This window comes from Thunnus thynnus, chromosome 18, assembly GCF_963924715.1.
Source record: "Thunnus thynnus chromosome 18, fThuThy2.1, whole genome shotgun sequence".
NCBI classification, from domain to species: Eukaryota; Metazoa; Chordata; class Actinopteri; order Scombriformes; family Scombridae; genus Thunnus; species Thunnus thynnus.
Window position 1 is genome coordinate 19,169,841 of NC_089534.1, and position 24,848 is coordinate 19,194,688.

At 42.7% G+C, this 24,848-nt stretch overlaps 1 protein-coding gene across 3 annotated transcripts in view; it reads right to left on the reverse strand.

Moving 5' to 3' along the window:
• Positions 1–671: 671 nt before the first annotated feature.
• LOC137169029 (pleckstrin homology domain-containing family G member 1) overlaps positions 672–24,848 on the reverse strand; it is a 75,775-nt gene continuing 51,598 nt past the window's right edge. For all 3 annotated transcript variants that reach the window (XM_067571965.1, XM_067571967.1, XM_067571966.1), the window contains exons 2-17: positions 23,544–24,118; positions 18,371–18,471; positions 17,129–17,198; positions 12,147–12,193; positions 10,289–10,439; positions 9,677–9,808; positions 8,696–8,878; positions 8,510–8,605; positions 8,044–8,130; positions 7,547–7,580; positions 7,326–7,418; positions 7,172–7,233; positions 6,275–6,466; positions 6,012–6,131; positions 4,069–5,926; positions 672–3,842 (exon numbers count right to left, since the gene is read on the reverse strand). In XM_067571965.1, coding sequence (XP_067428066.1) covers positions 2,830–3,842; positions 4,069–5,926; positions 6,012–6,131; positions 6,275–6,466; positions 7,172–7,233; positions 7,326–7,418; positions 7,547–7,580; positions 8,044–8,130; positions 8,510–8,605; positions 8,696–8,878; positions 9,677–9,808; positions 10,289–10,439; positions 12,147–12,193; positions 17,129–17,198; positions 18,371–18,471; positions 23,544–24,118 — 4,814 coding nt within the window. In that variant the 3' untranslated portion in view covers positions 672–2,829. The remainder of the gene's footprint in view (positions 3,843–4,068; positions 5,927–6,011; positions 6,132–6,274; positions 6,467–7,171; positions 7,234–7,325; positions 7,419–7,546; positions 7,581–8,043; positions 8,131–8,509; positions 8,606–8,695; positions 8,879–9,676; positions 9,809–10,288; positions 10,440–12,146; positions 12,194–17,128; positions 17,199–18,370; positions 18,472–23,543; positions 24,119–24,848) is intronic.

Sequence of the window (24,848 nt, forward strand, 5' to 3'; positions counted from 1 at the left end):
GAGGTTGGGGGTTGGAAGACTAATAATTTTGTAAGATCTGCAGAGGAGTGAGTGGAGAACAGGAGAGAGCTGCATGGCACAGCAACCTAGCAGGGAGGCACTGAGTCCTGGGATGTTGTCTGGTTTGATGATTAAACCTCAGAGTGAGTGATCATCTCTAAACATTTCCCTACATGATAATGAAAACTGATATCCAACGACATGTAACAAATATCTACATTCTGTAAAAGAAGTAAATTATTTCTTATACCTCAGTGACCATCAGTGATTCAGTGTTTAAAGACTGACTTAACACACCCTGAAAATCTTGTTTGTGCCGACCTCCAGTGATTTAACTTCTTACCTTGCTGCTGTGACGTACAAGTGTACTCTCAGGATCCTGTGACATCACTGTCAGGTGAGGTTACAGGTGCAAGAAAGCAAGCCACAGCTATCAGTGATACTGGGTGTGGTCAGAGGTGAAACAAGCTTGAAACTTTCAACCACAGCAGATAAACATTGCTTTCAGCCTTTTAAGTTTACAATGATGACCTCAGATTTTGTTATATTTTTAGGCTGCTATGCTTCTACAAGACTCAACACAATTCTCCTTTAAAGGGTGATGAATTGTTTATACTTGATTCATAAATGTGGGGACTTCTTTATTCAATGATAAACACAAAAACACAAAGACGAGTTTAATTTGAATTTATTACCTCCAGTACATTTTGTTGAGCAATGACAACTAGGCCGTTAAAAAAATACAGTACACTTAACTTAAACATTAAAGCATTATAAAGCATACCTATGGCATACAAGAATAACTTTCCTAAAATGTACATCTTTACAAAGTGTTTACAAATAAAACGTTTAAAAAAAGACAGAAAAGTGCAAAAAAGAGTCAATGAAGACTGATAATCCCCACCAGTGAAATAGAGGACACAAATGTACGATGAAAAAAAAAACATACTTCATATTCCTAACTTTTTTTTGATGCATATTTCCTGATATGAACAGTAGACCATGATATTGTGCTTTTCAACTTTTCATGTGGCTATTGTGATTTGGAACTTGCATTAAGCAGTGCGTGATAGAAAAACTACCATTTTCTGAAAATATTCACAGTATTTGATTTAAATTTTGTGAGCGCACCTGAATCAGAATAAAACCATCTTTTAATAAATAACTAACTTTCATTTACAACCTGTCTGTGGCATGAAGGAATAGAGATAACGGGGCAATATCATTAGGGATGCTTTCAAATAAATACGACACATTAAGTGACTTTAAAAAATGTTTCAACGAGTGTGCGTAGTGAATACTGGGGCTGCTTCAAGGGAACAAAAAAAAAACAAAAACAAAAAAAACAATTGTGCTGTATGAAACTTATTGATGTGACTGACAATTAGTTGGCTGTGATTTTCAACATCTTTCTGTGACTGTGGATTTCAGTAGTGTGACAGCTGGGAGTGTCCCATAACTTAAAGTAAACAAACAGCTGATTATCCATTTGAGTAAAAAAACAAAACAAAACAAAAAAACACCAAATGTACACCAAATACAGTACTGTAGTCTTTTAACTAACTCTCCTTAATGCTCTCCTTCGTGGTCCCTCTTTAAAACAGATTAAAATGAGTAAAATTTACAAAAAAAAACTCATCCACTTGTGGAGATGCATATTTCGCTCTACACGATGGATGCCCCAGACCATAATATGTAAAAACATTTCAGACTTGCGCACAGATTCAAAATAAATATGAACTCCTACAGTTTTCTTATAGATGATCTAAAATATCAGCATCTTCTTTTGATTTTAAAGCACAATACCCTATTGATGTCAAAGTTGGTAGAGTGAAATACAATAACTTCAAACAGACTTACGGGTCTAAGTCTAGTTATACTTAACCTATTGGATCTTGTAATAGCCGACATGTTTTCTTTACAGTTGCATCCTTTTTCGTTAAATTTATTGCTAAAAAGCTGTTAAAAGTGACAATCTATCCTGAGTAGCAAATCTAGACTGCAAATTTGTAAAGCCGCTTGTTCCAAGTGTTTGATAGTGTAAGCACAATTAAAAAACACAAGCCACCAATCTGTTCACCTCTCCTATACAGGTTAAAATTAACTACTGTAGTGCTGAAAATGCAGTTAAAATAACCTTACCAGTAAATTACAAGACAGAGCTTGACATTGGAAGTCAAGATCCTCTAAAGATCTTCAGATCTTTGACGCTTGTACTTCGGTTTGAGATGTTGTGCACGGAAAAGGTTCTATTTCTTATAATTGGTAGCATATATTCTGGACTATCTTTATCTTGACAGTTATTGGCACAAGTCCTTTGTCTGTAGTGCCTGCAGAATCAATTCACATGACTCAAATGATCTCTATACGGCTGGCAAGTAAAGCAAAGCATTAAAACCCATTCAGTCATACTGAATGCCTTTATAAACAACTGAGAACATTTGTACTTTGATTTCTTTGTAACTCCCCCTGCACCAGATAATCACTCTTTGAAACATACACAAGAAAACTGTTTGAACCTGGAAGTGCTAAGGCAGCTCACATGCAGGATTTGATGTGGCATTTTGACAATTAATAGTAACTTTTTATGTGTTTTACTTTGAAGCCCTGTAACAGAAAATATAAGTATTCACATATGTTGTTATACATATGCTTGCAATCAAAGACAATGGTTTTTGATCTAAGATGTGTTACATTGATGTAATATTTATTTTTATTTGTGGTCTACGATGTTGGAGTAGATGAAGGGCATCCAAGGCAAAGCAGCAGTGTCCCTTTTGTTGCAATATGCTGTAGGTTATATATTTGGCTTTCAGTTGGCATATAGACTCAGGCAAAGCTACTAGAGCTCAGACACTGAAACTTATCCCTCAGAGACTGGACGATGGTGGATTGGCTCTCCCGTGGCTCACTCCACAGGTACTTCTCCAGGTTGTCACGCTCCAGAGACCTCAGCCGCTCGCAGGAATGCACCGGTGTGCACGGCAAACTCTGGGAATGGACAAGACCCCGGTTCTGATGGGAAAGGGCTGCCGAGCTGCCACTTCGCTGCGCCAACCTGTCCTGCTCCTGTTCACTTTCGTCCTCTGAGCGGATCTCTACATAGTCATCGTCATCTTCCCCGTTGTCCTTAAAGTTGGCCAGGTAGTTCTGGGTGGCGGAGAGTATGCTCAGTGCAGAAGCCCGGTTCAGGACCACCACATGCTGGCCGTCATGTAAGGTGAGGTCTGACTGTCCCTGGGTAGACCTCTCTGGGAGGCTGCTCTGCCGACCAACCCGGCCCAGACTGGGGCCATGGAGTCTGTCTGTGGATCGATCCACAGCGGGTCCGTTACATCTGAGTCCAGCCTGGTTGTTCTTCTCCTGCTGCGGGCTGCCCAGAGAGCCGACTGACTGAAACTGACTGGATGGGGAAGACTTTGAAACGGGCAAAGACGGAGCATTAAAGGAAGGATGTCTCTTAATGGAACTGTACACATGCTCCTCTTTCTCGCTTGGTGACGACATGGACGAGCTCCATCTCTGGGATGGTGGAGTGGTTGGAGAGGGAGGGAGGTTCTTGAGAGAGGGGGTGGAGCAGGCAGAGGTGAGCCTGCGCTGAGGGGTGGAAGATGCTCGAGCACCCCCCACCTCACTGGATGAGGAGATCAAGCTGGAGAGCTCTCCGTTGCTGTAGGTGGAGTGGAGCCAGTCCTCCTCCAGGGAGGTCTCAGGCATGGACGGAGAGGAAGGAAGCCCTGGATGGCTGTGATGCGGGGTGGCGGAGGTCTGACCAGCTAGACCGGGAGAATCTTTAAACATTATCTGGTCATAGAGCTGGGAGTACTCTGCTATCCTTGCACCTGAAGAGGGAATACAGAGGATGATAAGAAGGTGTGAGTGTCTTATTCTTAAATGTAAAAACCGTCCCAACTTAGTCTTAAAAACATGAAGCGAGACTAAATATAGCAATGTACAGTCATGTCTACGGATAGGTATTAGCACTGATAGTGACCTTATTAAGCGGTTTGGGTATTGGCTAGTCAATAATACTAGACTTAGAAACTAGATCTAAAAGTTTTTCCTTACCTATGGCAGCTCCCCCTTGTTTCTTTTCCTCTAAGATGGCTGCCAGGTCTTTCTGCTTCTTCTCAGCTCTTGCCCGAGTACAAGAATCTCCAGGGTCCATGCTCCTCATGCGCAGTAGCTGGTTGGCTTTCTTAATCTTCTGGCTATATTGCCGTGCCATCAGGAACACCCGGCTCTTGTTTTTGTCCATCAGTTCCAAGGGGAAGTCCACGGACTCACCCAACAGGAGGGAGGAAGAGGCCAGCGGTGAGTCCAGACCTGCCAGCTCTCCTGGAAACAAACTGTGGATATCCTTGATGGGATTCTCCTTCTGAGGGTTTTTTTTTGGAGGAAGTTCCACCAGGTCGTCATCCTCTAGGCGGAAGCTGCCGCTGCTGAGGCGAGCCAGTCTGTTACGAATGCTCTTCACTGTGCCTGGGAGGGGTTCTGGGGTGACCGGCAGCGGGCGTGAAGTAGGAGAAGGACTGTGGCTTTCTTCTTCAGTGGTGCCTTCGCTTTGGAGGTCAGGGAGGTTGATGACTGGGATGGTGAATGATGGTGTTGAGCTTACAGGCGGGGGTTTCGGCTGATGTGCTGGGGGACTCTTAGCTGTGGGGCTGGCTGCTTGGGGACTAATGACAGGGGCGCTCTTTGTAGAAGTGTTTTTGACTGAGGTGGTCTTCTTGGGAGACTCACTGCCACTAACTGGGAAGGCAGCAGGCAGTCGGTCAGCTTTCTTTTCATTGTTCTTGATGTAGTTTTCCAAGTCGTTCCAGATCTCGTCGACCTGCTCTGACATCTTATCCCCTTTCTGTGAGCGTTGGGAGAAGGTCTCTGAAGCGGATGAGGAGGAATAATCTGGTTCTGAAGAACACAGAGCATGATGGGAGGATGGTCCTTCATCCTCTCCGAAGCGGAGGCTCTCCTCGGATACAAACCCTCCGATGCTTCCAGTCAGATCTTGTTCTGAGGCCAGCAGACTGTCTCTCTCTTGTTTAAGTTTATTGCCTTCATTCATGCCTTTGAGCTCCTTTGACGGGGGCTCCCTAAAACAGATGGTGTCATAGATGTTCTCCTCCACTATCTTGAGCTCACATGTCCCAAATGGCTTCCCTTCCTGTGTGGAGGACCGATTGCTCTCAGAGGAACTGCCTGGTTCGATGATAGGCTCAGTAACCCTTGGAACCTCTGGAGCATTTGACGCCCTTGCTGCCTGGCCCTGGGAACCCTGTGCAAGTGTAAAAGTCTCGTTCCGTGACTGGCATTCCTCCGGGTCTCTTCTAATAAGGCCCATGCTCTTCAGGTCCTCATAGCTGATGTTGTCATATACATTTTCAATATCGTCTATTGTCAGCTGCTCGGCTGATGAGGATCCAGATATGTCATTGCTGGATGATTCAGTGTGAATCACTTCCAGGTTGCTGTGACCGGACTGGTCATCGTCAGGACTCTGTCGAGCCTCTGTAGCCTTCTCCCCTGCACTGCTTGCCCTCCGCAAAACTCTGTTCTCACTGGGTGGAGGGTCAACCTGCACAGTGGGAACTTGTTCAACGTGCCAGCTACAAGGCCGAGCTGTCCTGGGCGACAAGGTGGCCTCTGACCTCTCTGTGGGAGTCTCTGGTTCTGGTCCGCTTGGCTCTGTGGGAACAAACATCTGGTAGATGTCCTCCTCCTCGTCATCAGGCTGCATGGTTCGCTGTCTGGTGGGGAACATGGCCCTGCGAGCCCGGTGGTCTGCCCAAATGTTCCTCACAGAATGGTCACTTTCTGTCACTATTACGGAGGGAACAGGAGAGTCTGGAGGTTCCTCTGTCACGTTAGGTGTCCTGAGGAGTGGCGGATGGTGACTTCCTTCTCTCACGAGGGATTCTCTGGCTCTCTGAGGGGAAGGACAGCAGAAATTACTTGTTGTATCACAATTAATTTCTCAGTTACCACTCTGCAGCTTTGAATCAAAACCATACCTGTAGGTCTGAAGGACTCATGTTGAAGGTTTTCCACTGTTCTATACTATCGACAGATGCCTGTGGATTCAGCCTCTTCCTACTGCTTTTGCCAGGAACTCGCAGCCTCTTTCCACCTCCCTGAATGCAGAGTTACAAAATTTATAAACAAGACAAAAAATGAATGTGGAATCAACACTGCAAGAACATGAATGAATGAATGTCAATTAACATTTAATTAATTTAGTTTAATTAATGAAGTCTTTTGGTCAGTTTAAACCTACCAGACCACTGTCATCCTCATCATCAGCATCTTGCTGATGTGGCTCCTCCCCTTCCTCTCTGTCACTGTGGTCATAATGATCGCCAGGGTCCAGAGACTCCTGTGATTGGTTGATGAGGCTGCGGCTGCGACCAATTGTGCCCAGAGCCAGCTGGGACACTGGAGAGAGCAGGGTGGCACCCAGGCTTGTTCGCTGGAGGGGGGCAAGTTTTCAAGTTAAAAGGTTAACTTCTGTGTGTTGGTGTGTTTTGTGTATTCTCTTGCTCCTCAACTTTAAAGGATCCACAATTTTTGAAGTCAATATTAAAACAACAGTCAGGTGCCCATATGAACACTGAAAGAGGTTTTGCTTGCTCAGTTCATTCGTCCTGCTAATACTAGCCATTTAAAGATCCACTTTATATGTGCTTCAAATGGAAGTGATGGAGGACAAAATCTACAGTCCTTGATATAAGAAATAATTTATTTAAAAATTTATATGATGTTAATATGAGGCTTCAGCAGTCTGAGTTAGTCAAATCAAGTAGATATTTTCCAAGTTTTTTTAATTATAAAATGATTTCTTTGTGTTTTCCCAGACAATGCTTTCCCTGTTGAGCTGCAGTGGAAGGATTGTTACAAAAAGAGGGAATTTGATATTAAAAAAGACCTTTGAAAGATATCTACTTGATTTGACTAACTTGGACAGCTGAAGCTTCATATTAGCTTCAGATAAACTTAAATAATCACTTACATTGTAAGCACATTAGGAAGGGATCTGTTAATGGCCAGTGTGAACAAGAGGAATGATTGCACCAAGAAAAATGTTTATTTGAGTACCTGAATATTGTTTTAAGACAGATTTGAAAAATTAAGAATGTATTCTTTAAACTGTTCATCATCTCTGGTCATCACTCACCTTTTCACCATCAGTGTTGGCAGCATTCTGCTTGGCAGTCTTCAATAACTTGGATAGAGGTTCTGAGAAGACAAATAAATAAATTATGTTTTCTTAATGTTCAGTCATGCAAAGTGTGTTATTTCTTAAATTCCGTAACTTCTATATTTCTCACCTTTCCTGCGTCCTCTACGAGGGGTAGGGCCCTCCTTCGTTTGAGGGGAATCCTTCTTGTCACCATCAGGGCTGTAATGAAACCCGGGATGATCTGTAGAAATGAGGGGAGAGATGTTACACAACAAAGAAGAAACATTAAAATATATTGTAGAATATGATTATATCAGATTATTGTTATATTTATTTTCCAACACAAATGTCAGGTACATTGGCACTTACGCATTGCATCCATCTCCAAAATGGCTTGCTTGGCCTAGAATTAGAGTAATAAAATGAGTGAGAAAAATGAGTTCAGCAGGTTCGATAAAGGGTGAACATAAGATTTGACACTAGGTGGCGCCACACCATAGTCTTGACTCAACTGTTGTGAACAAGTATGGCACTTCACAAGCAGCCTCTTTATGTAATCACAGTGAACTTTCTCAATAACCTTCACCTCATCCCCCCCACCCCCCACCCCGAGAGCGAAAAGCAGATGAAGAGACAGAAAATAATAAGAAGAAATCAGAGCACATGAAAGGAAAGTAAGAGGAAAAAGCTAAGGCAAGGAAAGATGAAGAAGAAGAGGGAGAAGAGGAAGAAGAAGAAGAAGAGGATGATGAAGAAGAAAGGAAGTGGGTGAGAGGGAGTGACATTTCCAACACATCCCACTAAAAGTCTGTGTATACACCATAAGTGAACAGGGAGGGAGCCGTCAGGAGACAAGCTGTTCTTACCTTGGCAGGGATTTTGGCAGGGTGGTTTTCAAGTATGAGCCTCTTGAGGTGTAAGATCCACATGCGCTTGTCTTGCTGGGATTTGGCCTGCGGGCAGAGCACGAAACATCACAACAAAGATAATATCAGACATGCATTTTAAAAGTCAGTTGAGAAGGTTGGGCTAAACCCTAAAAAAATTTGGAACGTGGCTTTCTTACATCATACAGATTATCTTTTCTCTTTCAGTGCTTGTCCAAAACACAGTGTTTAGGTAACAACAATGACCGGCATTAACCTCCTAACACTCAACGTGTCTGAGCAACTCGGTGAGGTGAGCTGATGCTCTACAAAACAATCAGACACCTGCAAATAACCGTCACACTTTCTGATTGCTCTCTTGCTCAATGCTGCTGGTAGCTGCACGGTTTAAACCAAACATGTAATTGCATTCACAATGTCTTGGGCTTTTGTTATTGCAATGTACCTGGACTGTGTGCTGTAGTTTGGGATTCTTGTAGTGGAACACACTGAAACTCAGGGGCTCTTTAGGAATAACTTCCACCAGCATCAGGTTACAGCACTGCAAGGGACAGGTAGGAAGTCGCGTTAAAAATACTGTTACAGAGCAGAAAACGGTTGTCGCCTAGTGTCTTAGAGTAGCATGACTGACCAGGATGTGAGCCTTGTATGTGTAGGTTTCTTCTCGTTTCTTGGTGATGAGCAAAAGTTTGTCAAACAGGAAGAGGGTCCTTTCATTCTTGGCTCGCTGCAGACGAAACGTTCCTTCAAGAACCAGCTCTCCATAGCCAATCAGATCAGGGCCCTTCCAGTTGGTCAGCAGGCTCTGGATTTCCTGCAGCGAGCACAGAAAATACAGAGAGTGAGCAGAGTTGAATAAGTTTAAAGATTGTGCAATCACAAAAATATCTTGTGAGAAAAATAAATGCAACAATAGGCCTGGTTTAAAAAGGACTAAAATAAAATACTGAAAAAAGCCATATGCAGAAAATAAATGAAAAAGAAAGGGTGTATATTGTTTAAAGAAAGTGTGAAGGAGGAGGAGGGAGATGTTTTATACTACTAGATAGAGGGAGAGAGACTAGACAGTGAAACAAAAAGGTCAAGGAAAAATAAAAAGGGTAAAAAGACATAAGACATAAGGAAAATTTAAAAAACACTTGAAAATTTCTATCTGCCCCAATCCTTCCTCCAGACTGTGAACACTTCAACACGCATTGTTGCATTCATCTGAACATTCTGGCTCCCAGCTGATAAAAGAAACAAGCATCCCTTTTATGTGTCCTCCTTATGCAAGGCCATCATTAGCCCAGTGGAAAATGCAGAGACTTGTGTAAGACGTGGAGAGGATCAGAGCCCTGGCTGATTCGAACCTAGAGCTCACATAACTGTTCCGCAGAACAATAAAAGAATTGGCTCCTCGAAAAAGACTTGAAACAGGCCGTGTCTGTTTTAGTTGTAGGAATGATGAGAGACATGGAAAATGTGCAGGATACATTATGGAGGAGTTCACACACTTGGAACAATTTAATGGATTCAGGAGAGGTTTTGAGCAAGTGGGACACTGACAGTCCTGAATAGACTAACATTTTTGCACAATCATTCTTATTTTGTGTGTGTTCATTCGTCGTACCTGCAACCTAACGGCGTGCTCGTGTTTCCTCTTCATGTCATTGATGTGCCAAGCCACTCTCTGCATGGTGTCTATGGCCTCCTGCACAACCTCGTAGGTCTCCGTGTCCTTCTCCATGTGGTTGGCTATCTCCTGCACAGCACATGTAGAGAGGCAGCAACCACAAACCGTTGGAGGTTAGCACTTGCACATAGCCAGACAAACTTGATGCAAGCATGTTCACATGCAAAGGGATACATGTTTACATACACCCATGTGTGTTTCTGCAAATAAACACACATTCCTACATACACTGTGGTGAAAGCTATGAATTTACAGGCACGGGAACATGCATACTGGGCACCATATGTTTAAACATTTGCCTTCTCCAATGGAGATTGTCACTGGGAACTGAGTCAGAAATGCTGCTATTTAATCATACACATCCATTTGCAGTGGTATAGATTAAGAAAACAATAAAAAATTACTTTTTTTTGTTTGTGTGCCATTGAGAGTGTATGTGCTGTGCACTTGCAAGTGGTTGCCTGCGCTTGCATTTCTTTGGGTGAGGAATAATTGTTTGTGCGTGTGTGTAAGCGTGCGTTAAGCGAGAGAGACAACAGACAGACGTACATGCAGCAGTAGATGGTACTTGAGGATCCTCTGCACTGGCTTGAGCAGGTAGGAGCCTAGGGGCAAGGAGTGACTCAGAGATTCCTGGCGCTCGCGGAAAAACTTGGCCAACGCCTTGTTCCTCATGCACTCTGTTAGCACAGCCACCGACCTGGGGAGACAAAACAAGGTGAATGAGATATCAAGGATGTGTAGTAAACCATAATTTGACAGTAATAACAAATGAGAGCTGTAATGTATGCATTGACAGAGATTACTAAATAAGGAAATGTTCTCCCTTTGGCCTGGGCAGTAATTTGAATCATTGTTATCAACTTTCAGTGGCATTGTATATGATCATGTTTTGTTGTAATTTCACAAAATTATGTTGTTTAAACGAATTATCCAATCATAATTGTACTTAAAATAACATGAGCTGGTAAAGAAATCTGTTTACATGTATTGAGTAACAGTGGAGCACAGTTAATTGCAATGAACATCAATTTGATTTTATATAATAAAACCATCTGAAAGACCAGGAAAGGAGTTTTTGCATTGGCGCATGATGATTGCTTGAGATCCCATCCAACTCTCAATATCATACCAATCTCACGCTGAATATGTGACTCTTCCATAATGATCTAAAGCAACATAAGAAAGATGTTTGGTGCATCTTCTACTAAAACGGCAGCACTGTACAACCCTGTAAACCCCAAATTTACATGTCAGTGGAGCTAGTTTTCTGTGACCTACTGGGGAATAAAGAACCTTTTTAACCAACAAGTGGAGGCTGCATGTGTGTGTGTGTGTGCGCAGTGGAAAATGACAGAGAAAGACATTTGTGACTTGCCCCAAACTTGTCTCTTTCTTTTGTGTGCGTGCGTGTGTGTGTGTGCGTGTGTGTGTGTGTGTGTACGTGCACGCATGCATGTTCATGTCTGTATGTCTAAATTCCAGTGCAGCTCCACACAGGCCTCGCATTGTTCTGGAGGAAACCCGACCTTAGAGCTCAGCATGACCGAGATACATCTGCAGCCTGTGTGTGTGTGCGTGTGTCTATGTGCGAGTGTCTCCCATGTGTGAGCGTGTGTGTGTGTGTGTGTGTGTGTGTTTGTCTGTCATGTGTGACCTTGGTTTGGGTCACCAGCTGTGGTGTGGATGTGGGAGAAGGTCTATCTCAAACAGCTGACAATAGCCCCTTCAGACACACGCACACACACACACACACACTGTCTCCCTCTCACACACGCGCACACAATCAGCATTCAATTAGTCATCATTAGCTTGTAAATAGTGTCATGCCCACGTGCCTTATCGTACACTGGGGAAGAACAATGGTAAGCCAGAGAAGAGGGTGTGTTTGGTAGGTGCAGTGTATCTTGGCATGAAGAAGAGCCTCACGTTTCAGCCCATTCGATCACACAGTATACGTCCCATAGGACCACACTCACACAAAGCAGAATAAAACATTAACAGCGTTAGGTATGATAAGGTGACAACTATAATACCCCATCTGTCAGTGTGTGAGCTGTAACTCTGTCAATAAGCAGCAAATAAAAGAATGAAAGAAAAAAAATGGAGCAAGAGGGAGGGGAGGAGAGAGGTAGAGAGACCCTGAGGCACAACCGCCAGTAGACACTTTGACTCCTGCTGAGGTTGCTTCTATAGAACGTGTCAGTTTGTCAGGGAGGGTAAAAAGGGTAACGCATTGATCGACATACACAATGGAGTTATGTGAGACGCTGGGAAGAAGGTATATGGAGATGAGATCATGATAGGACGACAATGACGACGGGAGGATTTTGTACAGTAGACTCACTGTCTCGTATACAGAAATAGGGACAAACACACACAAAGAGACAGACAGTAGCTGACTTACCGTGGGTAGTTCGTGCAGTACTGGGTGTAAATGTGGAATTCTTCACTCTGGGGAGAAAAAAAAAGAAGACAAATGAGTTGACACATTTATGTAACAGGAAACAATTAAAGGAGTAACTGAAGAGTTACAACTTGTAAAGAGAAGAAAAAGAGCGACATGGAGTGATGTCATGTAATGATTGTGAGCATTTGGGAGTCTTAGCAGGTACATTCAAGGATGTAGCAGTTAATTTGACCCCAATTTGAATAAAAAGGCATGCATTCACATACTTTAATATGCAGTAATTATTTGTGCTGCATTTTAAACTAACAATTTGAGGGGAAAAAGCAAAAAGGTGCATCCTTGATGATATTTTTTATTGATTTTTGGTGGTTTTGGTCCAATATAATTACAGTAACACTAATTAGAGGCCTATACCAGTATGTTTGCACATTTTAACTCTTTAACTACAAATCACAAACTTTATATTTGGATTACACCGACAAAGCAAGTTTCAAAAGCCTCCTGCAGAAATTTTATATCATTCGTAAATGATTTGAAACCAATGAATGCCTGGAACAGTATAAAAATGTGTTTATTGTTTGCAAAATGAGTACCTGTAAAGTAAAATATACCTGCCATGTCATAAATGAACATAGTAACCCACTAGTGTGTCCTTTAAAAAGGTCAAGATTTATCCGCCTTACCGCCTGTTCATCACTGCTCATACTGTATCTGCAGCTGTTCATTGTAGTGTAGATGACTGGTCAACTGTGTCATGTTTACAGCTCTACACACTCTGAGCCCACAGACAAGGCATCCTCTCTCCTCCACTCACTGCTACTAATTGAAAGTCAACCCTGTAGCTTATGATTAGCCTGCGTCCTGGCTTTTAAGTCTCTGTTTATCCCGACAGCCCTGAGAGCACGGATTAAATATCCCCTCGTACTTCATTGCCGCCCCTTTAATTGAGACTTTGCCCACCTTGCATGCCTCTCTGAACATCAAAGACATCAGAGATGGCATGACTTATCAAAGCCGGGATGAACCTCTTTCTCTTTCCTCTAAGAAACTTCCTTTGCTCTCAAAACTGTGTCTTGATTTCTATTTCTGCAACACATTTTTTCATGCCATCTTGTCATTCTATGCATATTCTTCTAATTTTCTCCTCTTTCATAATCTTGCATTCCTTCTCTCTCCCTCTCATGTCGCTCGCTTGCAGGCCTCAAGATGAACCCCTTGTTGTTGCATAACGTGACAGTCTAATTGAAATCTATTTCTGTCCATAAACACAAACGGGGGTCGCAGGATGCGGACAGCTATCAGGAAGCCCCATCATAAACACGCAGGGCAGACGATAGAAGTCTGTCCTGGTTCATAATGTACAGACACACACAGACATGCAGCACTGTGGACGTCCTACATGGGACTCATAGTAAACTTAGAGTATAGACTGGATGTGTGCGAATGTTATGTTGCTGAATGTAAATATAGATTTCTATTCAAACCGCCTCAGCAAACAATTGCACCTACCTATGCAGACACAAACAGTGCATCCCACTGAAATGTGCAGCACAAACGAGGAGAACACACACACACACGCACGCACACACACACAGCCTCTCATGATTTGTTAGCCTGAGGTGCTCTGTGGGAACCGTTCTAAATTGAAGAGCAGAGCTCTCCTCCTCGTCTCCAGCAGTCTGCCGCCACAGACCAGGCCTAAACACAACCAGATGTGCCACCATCGATTTCTGATGACACACACTAACACACACTCTTAATATTTCTTCGCTCCGTGAACACAAGACCACAAGATACATAAACGCTTCTATGGAATACAAATTTGTGCAGAGCATGCATGTGGGCACATGCAGACACGACACACTGACATGGAAACACACACACACACACACGTCTGCACACTCTCTTTGAACCGAACCAGGAAACCAGCAGACCCTGAAATAACCCAGATCTATAATATACTTCCCTTTCAGAAATATATGCAAGCTTTACTAAAATCATATAATCACAATATCCAAATGCTGCATGATGAAGATCAAAAATATCCTTCTCAAGAGTATCAAGATACAAACAACATGAAATATTTCTACTTTTTTTGAGCTGTGACCACCGACTGAAATATCTAGTTGCATCAGCGCCTGCTCATCATTTTAATGACGAAGTAATAAAGTAGCAGATTATGTTTTTATACTAATTTGTCAAGACCGAACTGCTCACAGTGAGTCATCAGATGAGCCCTGAACCCGATAGATCACTAGGGGCGAAAAAAAAATCCTTCATATCTTGTAATTGTGTTCTCTGCACTTCAGTCAGCATGTCGCAACTCATAAAACGCTCTACAGGCTCACTCAACACGTTGCACAGTTAGGATTTAGTCGAACAGAGAGGAACATGGGGATAGGTAGCCAATTATCTGAGAGAGAGGCAGAGATTTACAACTAGATTTGTCTCTTCTCCAAACATCGAGCTGGGTTGTGATTCTTGGCTGCGGAGACTAGAAAAGTATTATCTCTCTGCGTTTGTGTGTGCAGGTGTGTGTGCACATTTCACAGCAGATAGTGAAAAGGAGGTTTTGTGGTTTTTCTGGGTTCTTCTTAGCAACCATGACTAACTTTCAGTAATACAGAAGAACTCAGGTTACTATTCTGGTTACAACCCTATTACCAGAAGTCAGCCTGTCAAATGATCGGGTCACACATGCATACACACACACACACACACACACACACACACACACACACACCCGCTCACACACGGAAGTTAGTCCTTGGATGTCTCAATGCTAAAGGGCGTGATGGTCAGCCGTGACTAAATGTTTCCAGGAGGAGGTCTGGCTCATGACCCAGCACTCGTATGACTGTATTAAACGCACTCTATGACAAATCTATACAAGACAGGCCTAAACACACAGACCCTTAACACACTTGTACACACACTCACACGCATTGAAAAAAAAAAATTCAGGCAGAAAAATCAAGAGCAAGCTTTCAACATCAACAGCTATGTAGATGTCAAAAATCTGAGCTACTTTTGAATATGATACGGATAAGAATATACTATAAAGGAATGTAATGAACCATCTAGGGAAACATGATTGTCAAAACAATCTCATCACAAGGTCCATTAGTAGCTGTCCATTAGAGCGTTTGATCTACAGACTTTATGGTTTGATCGTATCACACAGTCTGCCTTCCTTTTCCAATGAGATTCACTCATTTCTCACAGAACTGATGATCAGATTTCTGTTTTTTATCTGAAAATTTGAAGGACTCATCGTGCTGAACAAGGTCAAGAGTGACATTTAAAAATTCGGAACATGTACATTTCCATGACAGCTTCATTTGCTTAGGAAGATTGCGTAATATGATCAAAAACTCCAACGTACAGCTACTAATAGACCTTGAAGTGAGACTATTTTGTAAACTGCTCTTTTCAAGGAGGAGAATAAACCTTCAATCTCAGTGGAAACATGATGTCTTCATAGGTTGTGTAAAAGTGATTCGGTCAATTCTCTATTGTTTAAAATGCATACTCAGGCTAAATTTGACAAAACAGACTTAAAAGTCAGATTTACAATGATGACAGATTATGATTTTTTTTTTATTAAATCACGGCCACATTAAACATAGCAGTTAAATACGGTGCAGGGATTTCAGGTGCTAAGTGGGAAGCATCTTGATATACTAAGTCATGACTGCAGCTTAACCGTATTTATGTATTTTGAGAAACTGTTTTTCTATTAATCCAACTAACTTCACAAACAGTGAACGTTTGTGTGTTTTGGAAAAGTGTTACAGCAAGAAGAATGGCAGTAAAAAGTGATTCTATGCAGGTTGCTGTGAAACACGCAGGTATGTGTGTGCTGGGCAGGACTTGTCGGCAGCAAGTCCGGAGCTTGTTACCGCTCCTCCAGTAAAAAATTTGGAATAGTTTCAATGTGTTTTTCAATGGACATCTGCAGTATGAGTACCAGTCCCATGAGAGAGAATTTATCAGGAGCATGAGGCTCCAGGCGAGATGTGATCGGAACCTAAGGAGGCAGAGTTTTACTTTCAGCTGGCTCTAAGCTGCAGAATACCTGTCAACAACAACATAAAAAAATGCAGATTAGCTCAAGTAAAAGGTGGATCAAGATCACCAAACTGCTTCTTTTCTGTGCAATTTTCTGTTAACACTTTTTTTTTTTTCTCCTAACAGTAACATTAATCAGACGGTTACAAGATGTCAACATGTCGGTTTGTTTATGGATCTCACTTAATTACGTGGTGCTGTGGGCTGCAATAAAAGTGGTTTGTAACGACAACATCTGCTGTATTTCGAGAGTCTGTGACGCAGAATGAGACTTGTTTTCTCATACACGGTCAGGACAGTTGCTCTGTGGTATCGGGTGTAATTGCAGTAGGGTCGGGAGGGAATGTAAAGTGTTTTAGAGGAAGTGCTGGAATGCGGCGCATTATCATGGGACATAATCGTGCAATCGTGTTATGGGGCATGGACGGTAGAGGAATAAAAGCTGAAAGGCACAGACAGTGGGAGCAGTGTTACTCTGAGCAAAGTTGCTGAGTCCGGTTTTTTCTTGATCACAATTATCACCCTCCTGCTTCTCCAGTAAAAAAGGTGATTACATACTTGGACGGTGCTTAAAATTCCTCCTTCTTCCCTGCCCTCCTGCTGCACTTAAAACTGACATTCCCCCCACCTAAATAATGTTACTCTCTTCACTATATTTAATTGACTTTCTGCAGCGTCATGAGATTTTTTTTTTTTTTTTTTTTTTTTTTTTTGAGGAACTTAACTCTAATATTAGCACGTTGTCTGTTTCTTATTTTCTGCCCAAAGTGTGCCTGTGTGTGCATGTGAGTCTGAACCAGCTGTTTGGACAGGTTTCAACAAGCCAGATAGGAGTGTGTGTGTATGCAAAGGAGACAGACAAGAGGGGGGAAGAAGGTGGGGGTGGGAAGGGAGGTGAACAGCTTTACCTTGGATACGAAGCACTCGGCGATGGCCACAGGGTCGGCGTTACACTTCTCGAGGTCGTGAAGCAAGTCCCTGAGACAAAGAAATCAGCATTTGATGTTAAAATGTGCACCCATTATTTCCTACTTCTTTAAACACACACATGTGTAAACTTATTCTTTTTCATCCATCAATCACACAGACACATGAACATTAAAAAAAAATTCTCCCAGGATTCATTGTCCCAAACAATTGTAGTGAATTTCAGGAGCAAGAGTCACCCTGGATACAGAAATGAGGTCTTAGGGCGCTTGCCTCTGAACAAATGAGAAACTTCCATGAATTCAAACAGGCAACTCCTGTGTATAGATGTGTGTGTGTGTGTGGAGAAAAAAAGAAGGTCACTGGTGAAGTTATTGTTTCATGGCTAAAGCATGAGGTCATTGTGACCGCCTTAAAACTGCTTTTATGCTTCCTTTTTACTGGCCAGTTTGTCTACGCACGGCAGCTGATAAATGAATAGGTGGAAGAAAATGTTTGTGTCTCCAGACCACCATGGCTGACACTCAACTAGCCATCTTGTCTGAATAAGCAACACACACGTACACACACACACACATACACATAGTTTAAAGCGGTGCCGGAGGAGACAAATATGCAGACGGGGATTGATTACACACACACACACACACACACACACACACACACACACACACACCTGACTGCCACAACAACGCCCTTCCCAGGAATCAACAGGTGGCTCAGCCCCAGTTTCACTACGAGCAGGACATTGTTTGTTAAGCCTCACAGACACAAGAGAATATTTCTGTTTAGAGCTGCAGAGCTGTTTCTAAAATCTTCTCGACCAAGTCCAAGTTGAGTCTCGTGTCAGTCGTGACAAGTGTAAGTCAAGTTTGGAATCTTGTCAAAGTCACATTTCCGGTTCTTGAGAAGTCCTCGAAAACAAGTCTTCAAACACAAAATGCTGACCATTAGAATAACACCGCGTTGGAACATTTTGTTTTCAAAGCTGTGTAAATAATAGCTGAGTGCTTTGAATGAAGCCTATCATCAAATATTCAAGTTATGTCGTTATGCAAGACCTGTCTGTCGCTGTCTGATTGAAAAATGTCAGTCGTGAATGTCTTTAGGGAGTCTCATATAAGTCAACACGGTAGTCAAATTTCGAGTCTATGTTTGTGACTTAAATCTGTCACAGTCCACAGTGAAAGTCTTAAGTGTGCACTTTTGTGTGTGTTTTGTACCTGTTGAATTGGAAGATGTCCTGGATGTTGCCAAATAGAGAGCCTTTATCCTCAGAGCTCAAGGCCAGTCGAGACTGGTTAGTGATACACTGCAAGTAGTCCTGCAGAGAGAAAGAGAGAGAGAAAGAGGGAGAGAAAGAACATTCATGAGAGAGGAACTACTATACAGGGTTGACATCTTGATTGGCACCAGCCTTGGCGCACACACACACACACTCGGACCACTATCACACTCACACAGAATTCACCCTGGTATCTCACGAAGCTCTGTTCACCTTTGCTCCACTTGACTTGACTTTGCACCACTCACAGTGTCCAAACATAATTAAGCTCTGTGAGTGATCTGTTTACGTGTGAGAATTTCCACATCCTGTCAACTGCTTAAGTAGCTTTTCCTTTATTTAAGGAGTCATGGAAATAAATCACAACATGTATAATTTAGGGCTTTCAGAAAGGTGGTTTCGGAGAATTCTGTCCAGCGAACCAAAGATAACAAGATAAAAGGGTCAACGGACAAGTTTTTTTGGGGTTTACTCATCAATAAATTGACTACGATATAAGCTACAGTCTTGAAAGTTAATCACCTGGCTGTCCATGAGCTTGAATCTGTTCAGTCACTTACTCACCAACTGCATAGAGGAAAATATCATCTTTCATTATCAGACACTTTTTTTATTTGCTTTTTTTTGCTTGTAATTATGTACAAAATGTTTTACAGGTTATCGCACTTCCGTCCTGTAAATTCTACATGAGATGAATACTACATTATAATAGTGTGAGTGGACATGCATGAAAAATATAATTTCACTCATCATTTGTCAGAACCTCCATGACAACTGTTGTATGCACAGAAGCAATTTTAAGAAATAAAGCACAAACTAAAACATCCTGGTCATTTATCTTCTCATCTGATTTCAAGAGAGACAGATTAAAATTCTTAATACGCTTTAGAAAACAACTTTACTGTAAAACCCTGATGCAACAGTAAATAATGACCATCCATCTACGTAATGCACTGCTTAATACTTGCTTCAGTGTTTTCTTGCAGCTTGATAAGTCAGTAACACAACACAATACTGGGAAACACAGGTTTAACACGGGTCCTTGTTGGAAAACAGGTAGTCAGGAAGACTTAACTCTCTGTCTCTTATCACGGCTTCCATCGCTGTCGTTAGTGAAGACTTGCTGATACGACTCTGTGTGATTAAACACCAGCCTCGGCTCCCAGTATGCCCCGCAGAAAGAAAGTGAGAGGTGGAGAAAGACAGACGGGAAGGTCTCTCAGTAGCAGAGGTACTAATGATTATTAAGTGTAAAATTCTCTTTTGCAAGCATGTTTATTCTCTTTGTGTCAATCAGCACGATTGTTTTTGAGAGATCAAAAAAGTAGTACATCTTCTGCTGTAGGCTGTTTTTTTTTTGCACTTCATTCCAGTTGGTTACCTATGTTTTGTCATTATTGAATTTTATACTGTTTGTACTCTATAGCCTGTAATTGCAGTTGGAGTCCATACAACTCTAAATCTGAATCAGACAGGAGACAGAAAAGTCCACGTCTGACTCTCTGCTCCTTACAACTCTGCGTCTCTTGCTCGTCGGTCTCACTGACAGATGGGTGAGGCGCTGATAGTATCTGTTCCTCCAGGCAAATAAAAATTGCCAACATTAGTCCAACCAAACAACACAGTTACACAAGAAGAACACTTATGTAGACGCACACACACACACTAAACCATCCATGCAGCTGTATTCAAACATGAAACTACAGGCGGATATGGAATAGGGGCTCAGGAGGAGGAAGCATGCTGGTGGCGGCACCATTACAGTTTACCAATGCACCATTACACACTAGACCACAGTCTGCAACTGGGCAGGACAGACGTTACAACATTGAGAAAAGAACCAGGTTGCCCTAAACATGTACAAACACACATCCACTGCTCATTTCATCACAAACAACACTATTTTTTTATGAGTCTTTTTAAACGAGCCCAAAAAGAAGAAGTCTGTTTGCTTAATTTGAGTCTGCTGCTGTGGTTTCCGTTCCTGGTAATGATTTTACTCATTATTGTGAGTAAATTATGAGTAAAATATAACGTGCCTCAGCCTGGGCAGCAGTCCATTAAAATGTGTTTGGTTAGGCAGAAGGAGGGATATAGAAATAGAAAGAGTACAATCTTAACTAAGAGGACAGAAGCATTAATTCACTATGCAGTAAGTGAGAGTTTTAAGTTTAAACAAGAGCTTTAAGGCAAGATTTTGGTTTGAGGATTTGAGTTGCAGAATAATAATGGAAATCCCGCTCACGGGCAGGTCGGCGGTTATGTTTGGGAGGTCATGTCACGGGGTCATGTTTAGATTTTGTTGACTATCGGAGGTAATGTGTAAGGTGATGCTTTATTAGCCACGGGGTCACGGATCTGACCCGGCTTGACCCGTTTCACTCGTCACACTCACGGTTAAAGCCTGACTGAGCTCAACAATAGGCAGCGTTCAGTTAGACACGCACACACACACACACAAACACACAAACACACACCTCTCAAGGTACACTCCCTGCTAAGCATCAGACATAACATGTACAAACTTGATACTTTCTCGTGTTAACCATTAACCTCCTTCGAGTACACACCAAACACGTCCCTCGCTCTACACCGCAGTAGGAAGTCGTTCCTCTAGACAATGCTGAGTGTAAACATCCAAATCTCATTACTTTTGAGTATTTCTGCAGGCCAACTGATGCTCTCAGCTTATTTCCAAATTCCTGGCCAACTCCAAATGGCCTGGAAAAAGGAGGCGGGGGGGGGGAAGCAAGATCAGAGCTTTGTCTTTGAGATTGTTTGCGGATGATGGATTGGCCTCATTTACACTCGCTTATCGAGCAAAGTAGGGGTGATCACGCAGAGCTAATAAAAACACCGCACAACATTCACACATAGAAACGCATTCGATCTCGCAAACACTGACAGACTACATGAAACTTACACATGTAAGTAATCTAAATACACACGTACGGTTCACACACACAGGCGAGGTATGAGTTTGTGTCGACCGGCACGTCACACCGCCGCTGACAGATGAAACACAGGTGAGCCCGGGAGAGTCTGGGTAAATATTTGTGTTGAGGCTGTCACACCCTCTTCCCTTGCAGGAAGCAGCATGGGCAAAGGGATTATGGAAAAGGGAGGTTGCGGGACCAGCTCACACAGGACAGTGCTGATAATAGATGTTGTGCATGTAGTGTCCAACAGCTGGAGTTTACTCCTCAGAATAGGTAAACTGTCACGTTAAAAGCTCTATTCACACAGATACAATCAGTGCAATCCATCCTCCGTGCACTGACTGGAACTGTCATTAAAGGGGTGAAGAAAGGCTAAATGCATGTGTCTTTTCCCAAGAAGACTTGGCAGTCCTGCCATGTAAGTGTGGTCGTCCACGACTGGGTGGTCTGTTTCACTAATGTGGTGGTCTGCAGAGTACAGGCGGTAGAGGGTTATTAAGTGCAGTGTCTAAGCTCTGTTCAGTGTTTTCCTAACCTACTTTAGACATTGTTATCTCGGAGCTAAATCCCTCTTCCTACCTTCCTCTCTCTCTATCCCTTTTCCTCACCTCCTGCGAGGGAGCAAAGGAAGGAGAACAGGAGAGGGTGGGACATCGATCAGGAGTGACAGGCCAAACCACAAAAACTAAACCTCGCTCCCCCTGCTTATCCCGTCTCTTGGGGAATATGAGTTTCCTGTTTTCTTTTGACAACAGTTATTCTCCTTATGAACCTTTCTAACTCCCAGGAACAGACACATACAATCTACAAACACTCACACTGGCCCATGAACTGACAGCCTATAGAGTATGAGAGAAAGCATTGCTAAGAAGGGAGATATGTTAAAAGGTGGGCAAAGCTCCAATACATGCATAAAAACTGAAAAGCTCATGCAAAAATGCAAAATGCTAAATATTCCACACAAACATTTTGTCATTTCACAACGCAATCAATTTAAATTAAGCTGCAGAATGCAAAACATGCATCACATCTGTACTGCACATTTTTACAGTTTCTCAGAGAAACAAAGAGGAGGGAAAGAGAAAGGAAAGCAACCTTTGATACAAACCACTACACCCAGTCCTAAACAAAGCCACTAAAGCGCTGACTAGAGGCAATGTGTATCCTTTCAGTTCAAAGCCAACCTCAAAAAAAGAGTCTATTTGTCTGAGTGTGTGTGCATACAGTATGTGTGTGTGCTTACATGCGTGTGCATGCGCACGTCTGAAGTTTTGAATGTGTGCCTTTGCCAGCTGCACAAAGGCACCGGTGTCGTGTAACTCGACCAAACCCTGCCTGCAAGCGCAGGTGACCTTATTGTATTGAAAGTTCCCAGCAGGCAACAAACCGTGTGTGTCACGTGTGTGAGGAAAACCACAAAGACCAAAAGGATGTTTGTTATCTGGTGATTTAAAACCTTGTATTCCTGAAAAGGCCAAGGTCAAGCAGTTGCAGGACTGAAACACATTTATGGCATCCCACTGCTGCCGCTTGGACCTCAACTGGATCAGCTGGTGCTCATAAAGATTTTTTGGAAACTTTTTATTTTTTTTGCCTGAGCAAGATTGGACCTTTGAAAAGTTTAAAACCATTTTCTCCCACTCTAATTTCTGTCTCTATTTATTGATTTAAAAGTGGGGTTCTGTTAGGGTCAGCACTCCCCACTAAGATAAATCTTAGGGGTTGTGAGATGATTAATGGGATGAGAAATCAGAAAAAAAAAACATATTACTGGAATGAAAATTTCTGTTTATTATCTCAGACTCGTTTTGGTTTAAAGGGTCACAAGCTGAAAGGCCGGGAACCACTGATGTTTAAAACCTCACACCCAAAAGTAAACAAATCCTCCAGATAAGAAGATTCTTCAGAAAATAATCACGATTACTCCTCCTCATCATCATCATTTACTTTCACACAAACGTCCCGAATGAAAGTTGAGACGTCATAGTTGGAACTAATATAGTTCACAAAAGCACAAATTTGTTCAAGGCCTTACTCAACATTTGATGTCCTGCCAAATGTGCTAATGTTCCTTTGAAGTCCTGACCATATGTAGGATCCTTCTGCTCTCAATTTCTGACACAGGTTGTGTTCAGTAACTAAGTCATATTATTATGGATTTTTGCTGCTTACCTCTACAATGCTTCGCAGGTCCTGGACGTAGGTTCTCTCTGTGTCCAGTATCTCCTGCACCACCCTGTCCACATACGTCTTGGGTCCCTGTACCTGACCCGTCCGCTCTCCTCCTCTGTCCAGGCTCAGCTCAGGCTCTGAATGTTCTGTCGGAGTCTGTCCACTGCTCTGCCTCCCGAGCCCCCTCTCTGTGTCCATCCCTCTGTCATTTCTGTCATCTTCCTCTCCACATCCCAGCTGGCGGGCCGGAACCAGCTCCAACCGAATCGCCCCGGAGTCCTGGTCTGAGGTGACCGGGTTACAGTGAGGGGCGGGGACGAGGGTGGAGCGGCTGCCCAGCGAGCAGTGACTGTCCCGGGAGGAGGCGGAGGAGGAGGTGGAGCTGTAACTGATGGGCCTTTCGGCGCTGTCGGGGGAGGAGTCCATGCTGTGGGCGGAGCAGTAGCGCGAGGAGGCGTGGCGGAAGGCAGGGTTGCGGAGGCAGCGGACCGGTATGTCAACGGAGCTCAGGGCTGAGCCGGAGTCCGGGACTTCAGGAAGAGGAGGCAACGCATCAGGCAGGTAGTTATAATCGTCTAGAGAGAAAAATGAGAAAGACAGAGATTTCTGTTAATCGATTTTGTCTCATATATGTAACCGGATGGGAAAATGCAACTGTAATTATTAACACCACCAGATGGCGAGGTCTCAATTGGGGTACCCCTGTGAGCACAAAGGATATTGGGAAACAGTTTTCAGAAAGACCCAGTAAGGGGGAAAGCCATCTTGTTTTACCGCAACATGGACATGCAGTGTTTCTCCAGGTATTATGGGCTGTTTTTGAAGGCAAATATCTTGTAAATTGTGACTATTGGCACAAAATATAAAGTGATAGTCATTTAAAAGTAATGGATACCTACACATCCTGAAATGTTGTACACTAATGTGACTACATATATGTCAGTAATCTTTTAATGATCATCTAACATGCACTGAAATAAAGGAATAAATGATTGTTGCCATACAAAAGTACCAACTTCAAAAGTTGTACAATCCTGTCTCTGAGGACCATAAACTGGTCATCCTAGTTTGTATTTCAAAATCTCTCCATCTGTACCAACATGTAGCAACACGCCAACACCGATGCAACCCTTTGACTTGTTGTGACGTACTGCCATTGTTAGTTTAAGTGCCAAAACAAAGTCTCTGCTTATTGCATTTTTAAATATATGGTTGTCATATCAATCATGATGCCATCATGTAATTGCTGTAATCGAGTAAGACCACTGTCTAGACAATCGGCATCTTTAATATATTTAAGTGAAA